The sequence below is a fragment of the Nyctereutes procyonoides genome, unplaced genomic scaffold, assembly GCF_905146905.1.
Source record: "Nyctereutes procyonoides isolate TBG_1078 unplaced genomic scaffold, NYPRO_anot_genome, whole genome shotgun sequence".
NCBI classification, from domain to species: Eukaryota; Metazoa; Chordata; class Mammalia; order Carnivora; family Canidae; genus Nyctereutes; species Nyctereutes procyonoides.
The window spans coordinates 38,087,485-38,101,990 of record NW_026575146.1 but is presented as its reverse complement, the minus strand read 5'-3'; the positions used below and the strand labels follow the sequence as shown (position 1 = coordinate 38,101,990).

At 45.0% G+C, this 14,506-nt stretch overlaps 1 protein-coding gene across 16 annotated transcripts in view; it reads left to right on the top strand.

Moving 5' to 3' along the window:
• AOPEP (aminopeptidase O (putative)) overlaps positions 1-14,506 on the top strand; it is a 335,041-nt gene that overhangs the window by 225,445 nt on the left and 95,090 nt on the right. For all 16 annotated transcript variants that reach the window (XR_008662500.1, XR_008662501.1, XR_008662502.1 and 13 more), the window contains 2 exons: positions 460-503; positions 9,729-9,789. Coding sequence is in view for 9 of the 16 variants with exons in the window: in XM_055310035.1 (XP_055166010.1) it covers positions 460-503; positions 9,729-9,789 (105 nt within the window). In the remaining 7 variants the exon portion in view is untranslated. The remainder of the gene's footprint in view (positions 1-459; positions 504-9,728; positions 9,790-14,506) is intronic.

Below are 14,506 nucleotides of genomic sequence, written 5' to 3'. Positions count from 1 at the left end.
TCAGCCAGGCACCCCTGTCTTTATCTTTCCATAGAACAATGCAAGAATGTTGTAAGTTAGTTACTAGCCTCTTAGAGTTGAGAGTGTTGAGGTGTAACAGGATCTCTAAGGAAAGCTCAGGAGGAGGGAAACATGGTTAAGTAGAGAGGATTATGCTTTATGCTATCTATGGTCAGCCTTTGAAAATAGTTAAACTTGAAATAAACTTTTGGGTTAGGTAAAAATAACAAACAGTACATTTTTCAATTTGCGGTTTTTACAAAACAAATCTCTTTAACTGATTGGCTTGAAGCCCTGGTAAATTAATAAATAGTGTATATAGTCTAATAAGTCAACACAGGCCTAACTTTCCTAGCAGGTGATCTGTCAGCAGCTGGGAGCACTCGGGCCCTGGCATGATTCCGGACAGAGTTATTTATTGATGGACATCTTTAATGATTTGCTTTTTTCTTATTCCAGGATTTCCTTCAAATGCTGTTGGAGAACATCCCAGAAGGAAAAAGGTGAGGACCAATTTAGGAATTAAGAGCCCAGTTTTACTTTTAATGTTAAAAATGACCCTGCCATTGTTTGGCTTGTTACAGTCTAGAAAGTTCCATCTTCATCCCTTAACAGAAGTAGGGACCTAACGCAGGCAGTAGGAGTCCCAAGACAATAAACCAGACTTAGAACTAGGCCCACATGGATGTTGGGAGCCAGAGCACGCAGTGTTAGGAGGGAAGGCCCAGGGTCAGAAACCCTGAAAGTAATATGAGAGACAAGCCAAGGACACTTCATGGCCTCAGCTGCTGTGAAAAAGAGTGGGGGAGAGGGAAGTTCTAAGTTCGGGTTCTCTAGTTAACATGCCTTAATATAAGGAAATGCTATTTAATTGAAGGAAAAGTCTAGTGCAGTAATAAGAACATGGGATTTGAAGTCAGGCTCTCCTAAGTTCTCACCCCAGTGTGGCTCCTTCCCAACTCTGAGATTTGGAGCAAGTTACTTCATCCATCCAAATTTCAGGTTTTCACCCTTGGGGGTAATACAGGAGATAACCTCTGTGATAGGTGTACAATCGATGATTGTTACAGGTATAGGAATAGTTATCTTCTGGGCCTCAGGCCTTGTATATAAGGATCTACATACAGTAAATCACATAATCCTTATTACAGTACTCCACCACCACTGTCGTCATCATAGTGCTTATTGTAGGCCAGCACTTCCACGTGCAGGCCCTCAGTTGGTCCTTCAGCCAGCACTGTTAGGTGCATTGCATGTCTGTCCCTACTTTATCAGTAAAAGCACTGAGGCATGTTCAGGAGAGAAGGGACCTACATCAGAGTTTAGACTGGTATTTGATCTTTGCCTGGCCTTTTGTTTAATCTCCCCATCTTCCACCTTCTACTCCCAATTCTTGCTTCAAGAGAAGCGTTGTCAGCTGCTTGTTTTTTTTAAATTCAATGTGAACACACACACATAAAGCAAGCCAGTGCATCATACAGAATGAGCATACCCATATTATTTGATAAATTTCTTTATCTCTACCTCTCTCTGTTCATGCTTTTTGATGCCGAAGGAAGTCTTACCTAGGGAGATTGCATGAAGCCTTAGTAATTGGCTAAGATAATTAGCTTTTTGAAAGGCTGCTTTGAAGGAAGTGTGGCTTGTTTTGGAAAGTCTGAAATGTTTCAGATTTACCATCCTTTCTTTTTACACAAACACATGGATTTTCTTCTTGCAAGAATCGCATCAAATGTGGCCATTGTTCCTAAGGTCAGGACAGCAGTTTACCTGCAAGATATGTTTTTTTTTCACCTTTTCTTCTGTACCTGCCCTGGAATAACTTTTTGAGTTTCCTGATAAAATGGAGCAGTTTCCTTAGAAACTAATACAAGAAAAAAAAGAAAAGACAATTACTAGAAATGGTGTATTCCTATTACCAAAGTCTGTTACTATACATTATTTTGGAAGAATTTCTTAGGGCACAAATACAGCAAATTTCACAGAAGCAACAAAGTGCATTTTTAGTTTGGGAGGGCTTCTTTCTTTTCATCCTCTTCCTAATAAGGTTATGAAGTTCATGGGTGTGGCCCCGAGCCCTCTGGCTCCAGGGGACCTGGATCTTATCATTTTGAATATGTATCAAGGAACATGCTGTTGAGCCCATAAAGAGATTTTTGTTGCCATGGTGGCAGAGCAGTATCTCTGTTTAAGGGTGGCCACTGACCACCAACCTTCACACCCCACCCCGAGAGGACACCTTACTCAGTCAGGGTCATATTTAGGCCAACAGGTTTAAGCTGCCTTTTAAAATTTCCCTTAAAAGTTAAGGTGATTTCCTTCCTGCAATGAACCTATTTCAGAATACTTTTAAGTATTCAGTACTTAAACTTTTAAGTATTTAAGTATATCAGAATACTTTTTGAAATTCAAGCATCTTCTTTCCTGCTAACCTCAGAATCTAATTCAGGTATTAAAACAGACCGTTTGGCCTTTTATTTATGCAGCATATTGTACCAATTTTATCTGGGTCTCCAAAGGTCCCACACCTACCCCTGGAGCCTCCAATCTGTGGCCCTGATGCAAGCTGATCCTTGGGCACATCTGTCAGGCATGTGAGCCATTGTGAGCGGGGCAAGATTCTTCAGATAGACCAGCCAGTTAGTGTTCAGAGGCCAGTATCCTCTATGTCACACTGTTTTTGCATGGTTCTCCTGCTCTGATTAATTTAACTTACCCATTGAGCACCTCCTGTACCAGGCTTTAGGCTGGAGACTAGAGGACAGAAAGGAATAGGTTCCATCCCCTGCCTACAGGATGCTCCTAATCAACATAGAGATAGGCATGAAAACAGATTATGACTCAGTGTGGGAAGTGCTTTTGGGAGTTTCAGAGTCCTTGGCACACCGGGAAAGGCCCAAGTGTCCTAGCCTCGAGCCTTCAGGTAAAGAAGTGCCATTAAAAGTTCTAAATAGGAAAGTGCCATCAGCAGATTGGGAAGATGCTCTAGGGGATGCTGTGGAAGGTATATGTGAGATGGGTGGACTAGAAGTCACAGAGAGAGAGAGAATGAGTGGGGCAGGGGCACAGAGACTCGGGACTCAATCCTGCAGCTCTGGGATCACGACCTGAGCTGAAGGACCTGAGGTGAAGGCAGTTGCTTAGCCGACTGAGCCACCCAGGCGCCCCTCAAGACAGCTGTTCACTCAGGAGATCTAGAGCTGGAACCTGATCTCTCATTCTTGGCCACTCAGTGACACTCTGAAGTAGCACTGAAGCAGAGCGGGCAGGGGAGTTTGTCTCGGGAATTAGTGGGGGGCGGAGAGAGTGGAAGGGAGAGCATTTGAAGGAGGAAGGGAGGAGTTGTGTTTTAGACATCTTCAATGTGAGGTTTCTGTGCAAATGTTGATGTTTTCTGAGACCAAGGGAAGAAAAAGCTAAAAATGCTTAGAAGGAAATCCAAGCAGATCCTGGGCACCAGCGAGTCCTCATATAAGAGTGAGTGCCCTGCCCACCTGATACTGTAACCATATCAACAGTGGCTCTTTTTTTTTTTTTTTTAAGATTCACTTATTTATTTGAGAGAGAGGGAGAGACCAGAGGAGAGAGGGAGAGAAAATCTTAAGCAGACTCCATGCTGAGCTTGGAGCCTGACGTGAGGCTCAACCTCACGACCTTGAGATCATGACCTGAGCCAAAACCTAGAGTCAGACACTTAACCAACTGTGCTCTTTCTTTGCTCATGTGTTATTATGTCTGCCTGTGCATATTCATGTGTTTGGTTTCATTCACTGCCTTCCCTCCCCCATGGAGCTGGTGAATGCTCACTTATAGATGTGACCTCAGCCATCTTCATTATCTGCCCAAGCACAAACGACTCCTTTTGATTAGGTAACAAGTAACCATATGCATAGTTCTAAGATGCACACTATTTGTATCCACATGTAGAGAGGGAACTTAAAAACCTAAATTATGAAAATCTACAAATCTGTGAAGAATATTGGTTGCATTGCAAAATGAGTGCTTTTCCATTTCAGACCCTGAGCACTGAGGGCCCCAATGCTTGCATTCACCCAGTACCTGCACTTCCAAAGTCCATTCCATCTGTGGTTTAGTTCATGTGAAAGTTGTGAGGGGGGCTTTAGAAGGTTGTGAAAATTATGCTTTCCTTCAGAGGTGCAGAGAGGACATGATCATTAGAATCTCAAGGGCTGTGGTAGGAGCCGAGAGTGATGAAGACCTCTCTTCTGATTGGCAGCAAGTTGATAGGCACAAGTGGCAGATACAGCTGTTAGTCCCGCCATCCTCGTCCCTCTGCCCTCAGAAATCAACTGAACAAGCGATATAGCAAGTGCAATACCATTTTCATACAAGCCTGGGCCTATTTCTATGCATGTTAACATCACGAAGAAAAGAGCCACTGCCTTTCAACTTTCTCAGCTTTAAACACAGCTTTTTTCTCTCATCAGCATTATGCCCCAGTGTCCAACATACTCTCTCCCCTGCTGTGTTAACTACGTGTGACCACATTTATAGCTCAGAGGAACTGGAGACAGACGTCTGAGCCTCAGAGTTGCCTTACAGGATGTAGGAGTGCAGAGAGGGAACTCTCTAGCCAGAGGGTAAAACAACCTGCTGTTCCAGATACCCAGGAGGCTTGGGTAATGAGGCGGAGGTAACTCTCACTAGTACAAATATGGGGGCATGCAGTCGTGGGTCTGTGTACTTTTAGCTATCTGTATAAAATCAATTTCCATAGTGATCAGACATGCAGAAGAGTAATTTCCTGTAAGTCCTGGGTCCCAGCAAAGTGGAAATGCTTCTGCTTGTTGTTGTGATTATTTAAGCCACATGATCTCAGAGGGGAAACATTCACCATTGGCTTACACTCTCAGTGTCTTGATTTGAAAAAGTCAACTTTTGCTTTACCATGCCTACCTATCCAAGCCCAGACCTAAAAAATTCCCCTGTATTGTCATCTCAATAATTATGATTGAAACAGCAAAAAATACATAATTGTTACTTTTTCCCTCCAAATATGCAGTTCATTTCTTCCTTGCAAATTAAGCATTATTGGGACACCTCACTGGCTTAGTTGGTAGAGCATGCGACTCTTGATCTTGGCGTTGTGAGTTCGAGCCCCATATTGGGTGTGGAGTCTACTTAAAAAAAATCAGCATTATCACACATTTCTCATAATTTCCTTGGGAAGTAAGGCCACCTATAGTACAGTAAAAAAATTTTTTTAGCAGCTGGAGTTACTGCTTTCATCATCCTCTCATAGTTTAAAATCTCATTCCCTGTTAGCAATCCCTAAACAGGCATCAATACGATTCAGTCTGCACTGTTACTGGGAGTCTAGAAACCTGGATCTTTTCTTTAGCCCTTTGTCTGGCCTGACTTTGGCCAGTCTTCTTGTGCTGCAGTTTCTCCATCTGCTAGGAGCCACACAACAATTGACACCCACTTCACAAGGATATTATGAGGAATGAAGTGATAATGGTTATAAGATGCTTTGAACCTTTCCTAAGGAAAGTGATCTGAAAACACATGTTCTTTTCATTCACGGGAGAGTGTCTCTTGCTCCTGGATGCAGCTGAACCATGAACTCTCTTGCCCTCACACTTTTGCCCCTCCCAAGGGTCTCCCCATCTCTTTAGAACTGTAATCCAAGGGCAGACAAATAGGGAAACCACACCAGGGGCCAGGCTGCCTCTAGTAGGAGAGATGTGAACAAGAAGGAGAAGACAGTGCTATTTGGAGCCAACATGGGCCTTCTTGTCCACAGGCCTGCCGGCACCAAAAAATCATGACCAATGCATCGTGATGCATAAGTTCAGCGAAGAAATAAAAGTGGGGGCTTTGCAGCCAGGCAACCCAGACTTGGATCTCTGTGGCCTTGGATAAGTCCCTGACTTTCCAGAACCTGCATTTGCTCATCTCTGACACGAGGATAATAATACTGGTCTTTTGCAAATATCATGAAGCTTACATGAGATTTTTTCTCCGGTGCCTCAGACACAGTAGGTATTCAACAAGCAGGAGCTATTACTTTTATGCCTTTGCTTGGTAGTGGGCACAGGGGTTTTTGTTTGCTTGTTTTTAGTGCCACTCTATAATAGCACCTGTGTGTGCAAAAACAAAAATAATTGCAAAGCAAAATTTGCCTTACTACTTTTCAGTGGAATAACCACACAGTTGGCCAGGCAGCTGTTCAGGTCATACACTGTGGCACAAATTGTTCACAGCCTCCACTTTGGTCTCCCTGCCTCCAACCTCTTTTTCCTCAGTTACTCTTCCTCAAGTCCCTTTTGTTGATGCCGCTCTACAGACATGCTCAGAGCCTCCTCAGTTAAACCAGGGCTCAGCGGCAGAACTTCAGCATTTTTACAGGATCCCTCACCTCGTTCTGTGTGCCAGCCCAGTTGAGCATGGCTTTGGGCAAAGCTCCCTTTGCCATGCATGTACTTTGCATCTATTTTACTGGTCCTGCCCCATCATTGGGGACAGCACAGTCTTCCTCCATGACATAGTTCAATCTTTGCTTCCTTTAAGAAGGCTCCCCTAACACACCTCCTAGCTTCTAGCTGGGACCCTGGGGCAGCCAGGGCCTCTTGCACTAGCGTGGTGGCACTGCTGCTATTAGACAGTCATGCTTTGGGGGTTCCCATCTCAGCCCTGCACAGAACCTCGTGCCCTGTGGGCACCCACCAAACCAATGCCACAGGGAGAAGTGTCGCCCATTTTTCAGTTTTCTCTGATGAAGACTTGGTCCTTGCTCAGCGATATTCCAGGGCCCAACCCCAGCCCCTCCCCATGCCACCTCTAAAACTGTGTTTCAGCTAATATTTGCTGAAGAAAATTTATGTCCCTGGCCTCTCCTCGCTCCTCCATAGTGATGCACAGCAGCTGTTGGCCATCTTTTGTAAAATCACTCAAAAGGGGCCATGATGTCACTCCCAGACCTCTCTTCTTCCGGACATTGAACCCCCCTCCATGTGGACCCGGTGCACCCACCCCTCCATCCTCACTACCACTCTTATCTAAATCCTTCCTAAACCTTCATATTCCTCCCAAGTTGTGCAAAGGTTAAGGATGCCCGTTTCCCTAGAATGCCACAGCACAACAAAGCACAGGTCAGAGTCAGCTCTTGCTTTGGCTCTCCTGCATTCGCTGTAAGGAGGGCGATGGCAGCACTTGACCCCAGGGCTCGATACCCGAGTGACTGAGTGACCATCTCTGGCTGGAAAGGAAGCAGATGGATGGGCGGCTTAGGAGAAGCTTCAGGGAAAGAAGGACTTAGAGAAGGCCGACATGCCTCTCAATCCAGACAGACAATTTAGAGCACCAGCAGATCCCCCAAAGCTGATGAAACCCCAGGGCCAGACCCCCAGGAACCCAGCACCACCAAGTGAACTGCCCCCCCTAGGGGCCAGACAAGGTGGGGGTGGTCTACATTTGTTCTGAACAAGAGCAGGCCTTCCCCGGAGCATCTTCCCTTTAGTGGAAATTACACACTGTCTGCCCTCGCAGCCTTGCACATTTCATTAGAAGGTAAAACAATGTTGGGTTTCCTCAGATAGTTCTTTAAGAGGCCACTTCAGCCCTGCCTTCACCCCTGCCAGCACATCACTTGGGCCTGTGAAGGGCACTTCAAGCACTCTCAGTGCGGCCAACCAAACTCAAAAAATAACAGTGATCTGGATCTCAGGTGATTTGAGAGCCACCTTCTCTCTTCTGGTTGCCTGCCCACCCACCCCTGCCCCACGCGCTGCACACGCACACATGTTTCTCCTTATGGTAGGAGCTTGGCCAGTCACACCTGGATTGATGCTGTGACACGAACCACAAAGAAGTAGTGGGGCAAGGCTCGGGAATGGTGACACCTGGTAGACCTGCATACAAGGACGCCCAGAGATTCCACTGAGTCTGGGAACCTGGAGGAGCCCAGTGCGAGTATCCTTGGGAGGTCATCATTCTCCCCTTCTCTACTTCTGGCCACTCCCCTTCCCCTGCTGGTCATCCCACAGGTGGGCATCATCTTGAAATGCATCTGAGCCACTTACTTTGTGTAGTCCCTCTTGCCCCTGTTTTCTTTGAAAAGTTGTACCTTCTGCAACCTTTGCTTTTGCCCTGGCCCAGGAAGACTGAGGCATACCAGTGACTTGCTTCTCACCAGGGATGAAAAGGTCACAAAAATATCAGTCAGCCTCTTTCCCCAACCCCACCCAGGCCCGCCTCTCCCTCCTCCCTTTCTCACGACTGCCCAGCCTGGGGCATTGCCTGGAAGGTGACCGAACACTGGCTTCAGCACCTTAACAGCACAGACAAATGGCATTGTATCTTTCCACGACTTCTCTGCAATCCCTGAAGGGAGGGAAGGAGGGCAGGGATACTATATGTATAGTAGTATATAATATGTAGTATATAATATATAAAATTTTTATAGGCTCAGTTGTGTTAGGCTCAGAGCCTAACACATTGGGAATCTCTTATTGGGAAAGGTGATTTTTAAATTAAAAGGGAATACTTTCTATTGAGTCAACACTGAAATGTGTTTTCATTCATTCAAATAAAAAATATGGGAATTGTCCTTTATCCCAGGAACTGTTCTCCCTTCTGGATTAGAGTGAGTAAAACAATCATGGAACCCCATCCCAGAGGGCTTTGATCCAGTGAGGGGACAGTTAAAGGACAAGTAATCAAAATAAGTGGCTGTCACAAACTGCTGGGTGTTGTGATGCAGAGGACAGGGAGCGTGCTGGATGCCACACACACGATCTGGGGGAGTGTTCAGGGAAGGTCTCTGATACAGATACCCGAGCAGGGGTTGTCTAGGAGTGGGCAGGGATTGCTTTAAACATCATTAGCCCAGGAAGACACAGCCTAAGGTCTATTGACCTTAAACATACTGAATACGGGATCTGTGGGTGGTGCAGCGGTTTGGCGCCTGTCTTTGGCCCGGGGCGCGATCCTGGAGACCCAGGATCGAATCCCACATCGGGCTCCCGGTGCATGGAGCCTGCTTCTCCCTCTGCCTGTGTCTCTGCCTCTGTCTCTCTCTCTCTATCATAAGTAAATTAAAAAAATATATATTTAAAAAAAAACATACTGAATACTTCACAAATTTAAGGAGTGTTCAAATCAGCAGGACATGAAACCAAAAGAATTTCAGCTGACTTTGGGTTAGACAAGGAGGAAGTGTAATATTTCAAGTAAAGCAGCCTGTGGGCCTACTTCAGATGCCTGGAAACCAGGCAGGCTTACCGCAGCTGAGCCACTCTGTGCTCCGACCATGAGTTGTGCCATTTGTGCTGTCGCAGCCCCTAGTCATGACAAAGTTCACATGTCGTTTCGATGCGCTAAGTGCGGTAGAGTTCCAATTTCATGTTGCTGCCAACTCGGGAAGAAGCTGTAGTGCCGGATGTTTCCTGGGGACGTGCCCCATCCTCCCCAAATTGGTGCTCCCAGCCAAACAGTTCCTGTTAAGGCAGAAACAGCACTGATTGTAGCGTGCCTCTGATTTGTGGATTAATCGTGTACATTCCTGTTGACGGGAGCTGCACTGAGCATCACTGGGGCCCCTTTTGCCCTTTGACCTGGGACAGCATTGCTTCCTCCAGAGAACAGGAACTTCTATGGAAGGATCGATGCTGGGAGGTACCCGAAAGGTTAGAGAGAAAGATGCTGTGCATGTCATAAGTGCTCTGTAACGTTTTAATCCTTGACTTTTTTTTTCACTTTTAAAGGCTTGACTTGTCTGTGGAAAACATCTTCCGAGACTGGCTTGAGAGTTCTGGAATACCACAGGTGCGCTCAACATTACAGCTCACGAGGGTCCGTGACGGGTAGTGAAGCTTGCTGCTGTTTCGGTTTTGACAATGACCTGTTTGTATGTGTGGACATAAAAGTAAGCACCAGATTGAGCTGGAGTATCTGTAAGTTGGGAGAGTGATGGTCTCCCACCCTTTCCACCTGCAGTCGTGGCACGTGCCTCTAGCCTCTGCCTCAAGGGGCTGTGGCGCTGTAGGTGGACATGCTGGTTGACCTTGAACCATGTATGACGTGAGACCTTGCCAAGAGTGGTGTGTATTTTGAGCAGTGTCACCAGGCAACACCTCAAAGCCGCCAGTGGTTGAGCAGGTGGCCTCCAGCTCTGCTTTTTGAAGGCAGCCAGATGTGGCAGTGAGCTGGCTGGCCTGCAGCTTGCCCCTGCCCATCATGCCCTTACTGCTCCCTATTTCCCCAGGGCAGCCACCCCTCGGTTTCCTCCTCTCGTTCTGCGTGAGCCATGTAGATTCATGTCTGTGTCCCCACTGAAGGCTGTTCCAGTGTCTCCCTCTCTCTCAGCCTGTGGGCACCTCCGAGGGAGACATGTTCCCAACCAGCCCCAGCTCCATGGGCACTGCCTGGCCGGGAGCCTCCCGCCTCCACCAGGGCCTGTGCTTCCTGGAGTCTGACCCCTGCCAGAGCATTGGCCCTGGGAAGGTGAGGGGTCATCTTGCGTGGGGCTGGTCACAGGACGCTGCAGGCCTGGAGCCTCCCTGTCTGGGCTGCCCCCCACCCCAAGCAGCTGCAGACCCATTGTGGTGAGCCCTGGTGCCTGGGAGTGGACCCCCATGGCTGTGACAAACTCTGCTGGGGCCCAGGCAAGCAGCCCCCCCAGCTAGCTAGTTTCTAGTTTCACGGCTGGTTATATGAGCTTCCCCTTGGGAGTGTCTGAATGTCAACGAATGTCTGTGAACCATGAAATTAAGGAACAGGAGGGACCGCTCTCCATTACCTTTTCAGCCCTCTCTTCACATCTTTGTCTTTGCTATCACAGAGGGGAAAATGCCGCCATGAACTTGTTCCTAAAAAGGATGCGATGCCTTCTGTTCAGGGACGTGTGACACCTGTTAAAAGTTATTTGTTTGGCCCGATCCTTCTGGGAGCAAAAAAAGAATAAAATCCTGAGGTCTCAAAACAAAACAAAACAGAGGTGGGGAAGGCAGCACCTGGTCCTGGGAGGCAGCGCTCTCATCTTGAATGTATTATAATGAGGTCCTGTGATTTCTAAGCTGGGGACTTCCAAAGCCAGCCATTCACGGAGTAGAAAAATCTCAGAAACAAAGTTAAGGTTTGTTTGATCCCAAATAGCCAAGCATTGCCTTCTTGTTTCAGATGGGGGCAGAGGGCATTCGCAAAGCTGTGGGCCTTGTGTTCCCAGACCAGGCGGTTGCAAGGCGCCCAGACATTCTTTCCGTGGCCTGAAAGCTGGGAAGAGTGGGGAGCTCAGAGAGCAGAATCCCGAAATTTCCTGGCTCCAAACAACAAGGCCGCTGTATTCAGCAGTTAGCCCCGAGGGAAGAGAAAAGAAAGAGTCCTTAATCGAGTGCCCAGAAGCAGGCGCACCCCACTTGGGCTGAAACGCTGGGGCTGACCATCTCAGTCCCTGGAGGCTCCCTAATTTCCCCTGAAGAGAAGGCGTTTTTGCCACCAGTGGGAGGCTTTTACTTTTCATTAAAAGGGGGAGGGGTGTGGCGGAGGGAGAGATTTGCCTCTGAGCCGTACATTTTTTCCAAGGTCTAGTTGCATTTGTGACAGCTTATAGTGTAGACAAGAATTTCTGCTATAAACTGACGAAACCTGCTGTCAAAACACAGCCAGGTGCAATGAGGCCAGCCTAGCTATAAATTGTCTTTAAGACCCAACTGGTATTTCCTTGGGCGCTTAACTGTTCAGTAAAAACAACCATGTCAGACAGAAAGCACCCTGATTTAGTACACATATTTCCATTGGTGAATGATCAGAAGGCACCTTTTCATCTCCGTACCCATTCTCTGCCATTATTTACATGGTTGATGATGATTTACTTGCTCACAGTCCTTTTGGCACTCCTTAAGAGTTCCTTCTCCGTTCCACTTCAGTGAAAGGCCCTGCGAAGGCCTGGGACCCTCTGGGTGCAGCAGCCTGGTGGTGAATGGGATACCTTGTTCTTTGTTGCCATCATTATAATATAAAGTTACTAGCGTGCTTGGCAGGGATTGACAACAAGAGCACTGAAATCGCTTCCATGCTCTTTGTTCTCTTTAAAAATTTCTGTCCACCAGCAGTTGAAGTCATTCATGACAAAAGAGTCACGTTCTCCTGGTAAAATTTTCATTCCACAGGTTACAGAGGCTTTTTGTCTCCTCTCAGGAAGGCTCGCCGTGTGGTTGGCCCCGATTTTCCTTTTTGGCCACACTGAATGGAAATCATTAAAAAAAATGTGGAAATCACTTCAGCAGCAATAAAAGTAAGCATGAGCCCCAAAGAAGTAAAAGAAATTGGATCCAAACCTCTTTAAAGAACACCCAGCCCTGTAACCTGTGGCTTTGCAAACAGATTTAAAATTGACTGTACCATCCGTATTATAGATTATTTCCTTTTATGACTTTTTTCTGGTTGTAGAGGTATTACATATTTATTTTACAATATAAAAAAGTGTGTAATAAGAAAATTAAAATGACTCATATTTTTTTTTGACTCAGATAATTTTTTGATATAAATCCTTTCAGTCATTTTTCTGGGTGTATGAATACATAGTTTACCCTTTCCTTTGTCTCCCTTTTCAAAATTCAAATAATGTGTCCTCTATAGCAATTTCAAGCAAAATATAAAAAGTAAAAGCCATGGCCCCTTCAGTCTTTCTCCGCAGAGATAACATGGCATGGGTCCTTCTACACGTTTTCCATGCTATATAGAACTTAGCTATAAATCCTTTTTAAATAAAATTGGAATCTTATTATCCAAGCTGCAAGTTCTCATTTAAAAGTGTATCTTAAGCAGCTTTCCATATCCTTTGATATAATTTAAGAGCAGTAATTTTTAACAGCTGCCTAGCTTTCTAACAAATAGTACTGTAATATAATTTACTCAGATTCCCTCCTTGCAGCCCCCCACCATGGTGTACATTATTTCTAAGAAAGTTGCCCATTCTGCTAATTTGTTCTATAAATAGATATTGACTTCATGTCTGCCCAAAGGTCTCCTCCCACCCCCTCCACAGCCCTTGTGCACATATATTCCGACTCCTTTTTTTTTCCGACTCCTTTTAAAACATTTGTATGCAGATACATTAGAAAATAACTTTTCCCATCCAGCCTTTCATCTGCACTTCTTTATGTTAGTTGCTATAGAATTCTCTAATTCCTCTTTTTCTTTGAGTTCCTGGTCACATTGCCAAGTCCTGGTATCCTTATGTACATATTTATTAAATTACAAATTTTCTTTCCTTACCTAGTGCCTCCCTCATGTTTTTCATTATATTTTGCTTGGACTGGTTCAGAAGCTAATTGGTTTTTTAGCCACCAAGCCATCCGCATCATCACTAAGTGGATCTTTCCAAAAGATTCATCTTCACCAGAAACCTATTCCCCATTAATTGTGGATTAAGAACAAACTCTTTGGCTTGCTATTTGAAGCTATCACCAGAACTGTCCCAGGCTGTCTTTTTAAACTTTAATTTCTACCCTCCTAGGCATATGCTCAACCATAATAACAATCTCTAAATGTTTGTGTCTTTGCCATGGGCCTTCCTCTGTGCATTCCCTTTCCTCCTTGGAAGCTTTCCTGTCTATTTAACCTGCTTTACATTGTTGCTGTTTGTGTACATAGGCTTTCCCAGCCAGGGAAAATAAGGGCTCTGTCTGACTCATCCTTGTCTTAACCTGCTGTGATACACATAGTAGGTGCTCAGGTCTCACTGTCCAATATGGCAGCCACTGGACACACATAATTACTGAGCCCTTGAAAAATATCTAGTGCATTGAAGAGCTGAATTTTTAATCTAACTGAATCTAAGTTTAAGACCTAATAATTCAATTTTTGTTTGGAACAACTTTGGATATATGAATGAATCTACTATTTTGCACTGTAAATTTTATGAAATCTATATACAGACCAAGCATTTCTGGTTGAAATTTAGTACTTGAGGTAGACAATGAAAATATATCAGATTTAGAAGATTTACTACAAAAAAAAGAACATAAAATATCTCTTCAATGATTTTAAAATATTGGTTACATGTCAAAATGATACTATTTTGGCTATATCATAACCCAATATATATATATACACCCAATAAAATATATTATTAAAAGTAATTTTAGCACTTGCATCTTACTTTTTAAGTGTGGCAACTAGGAAATTTTAAATGATAAATGAGGCTTTGCTTATATTCTTAGTGAACAGTGCCACTCTAAAACTGTTAGTTGAGGGCTGCGTGGGTGGGTCACTTATTGAGCACCTACCTTTGGCTCAGGGCATGATCCCTGCATCCTGGGATCGAGTCCTACTTTGGGTTCCCCACAGCCTGCTTCTCCCTCTGCCTGTGTGCCTCTCTATATATATTTCTCATGAATAAATAAAATATTAAAAAAACAAAAAACTATTATCGAATTAAAATCTGAGTGCATGATGCCTTAAAATCCCCCACCAAATAAATGTAATTGAAATCATCTGTATTTTTGTCAAATGTATGGATAAAGATAGACCTTGGCCAGTT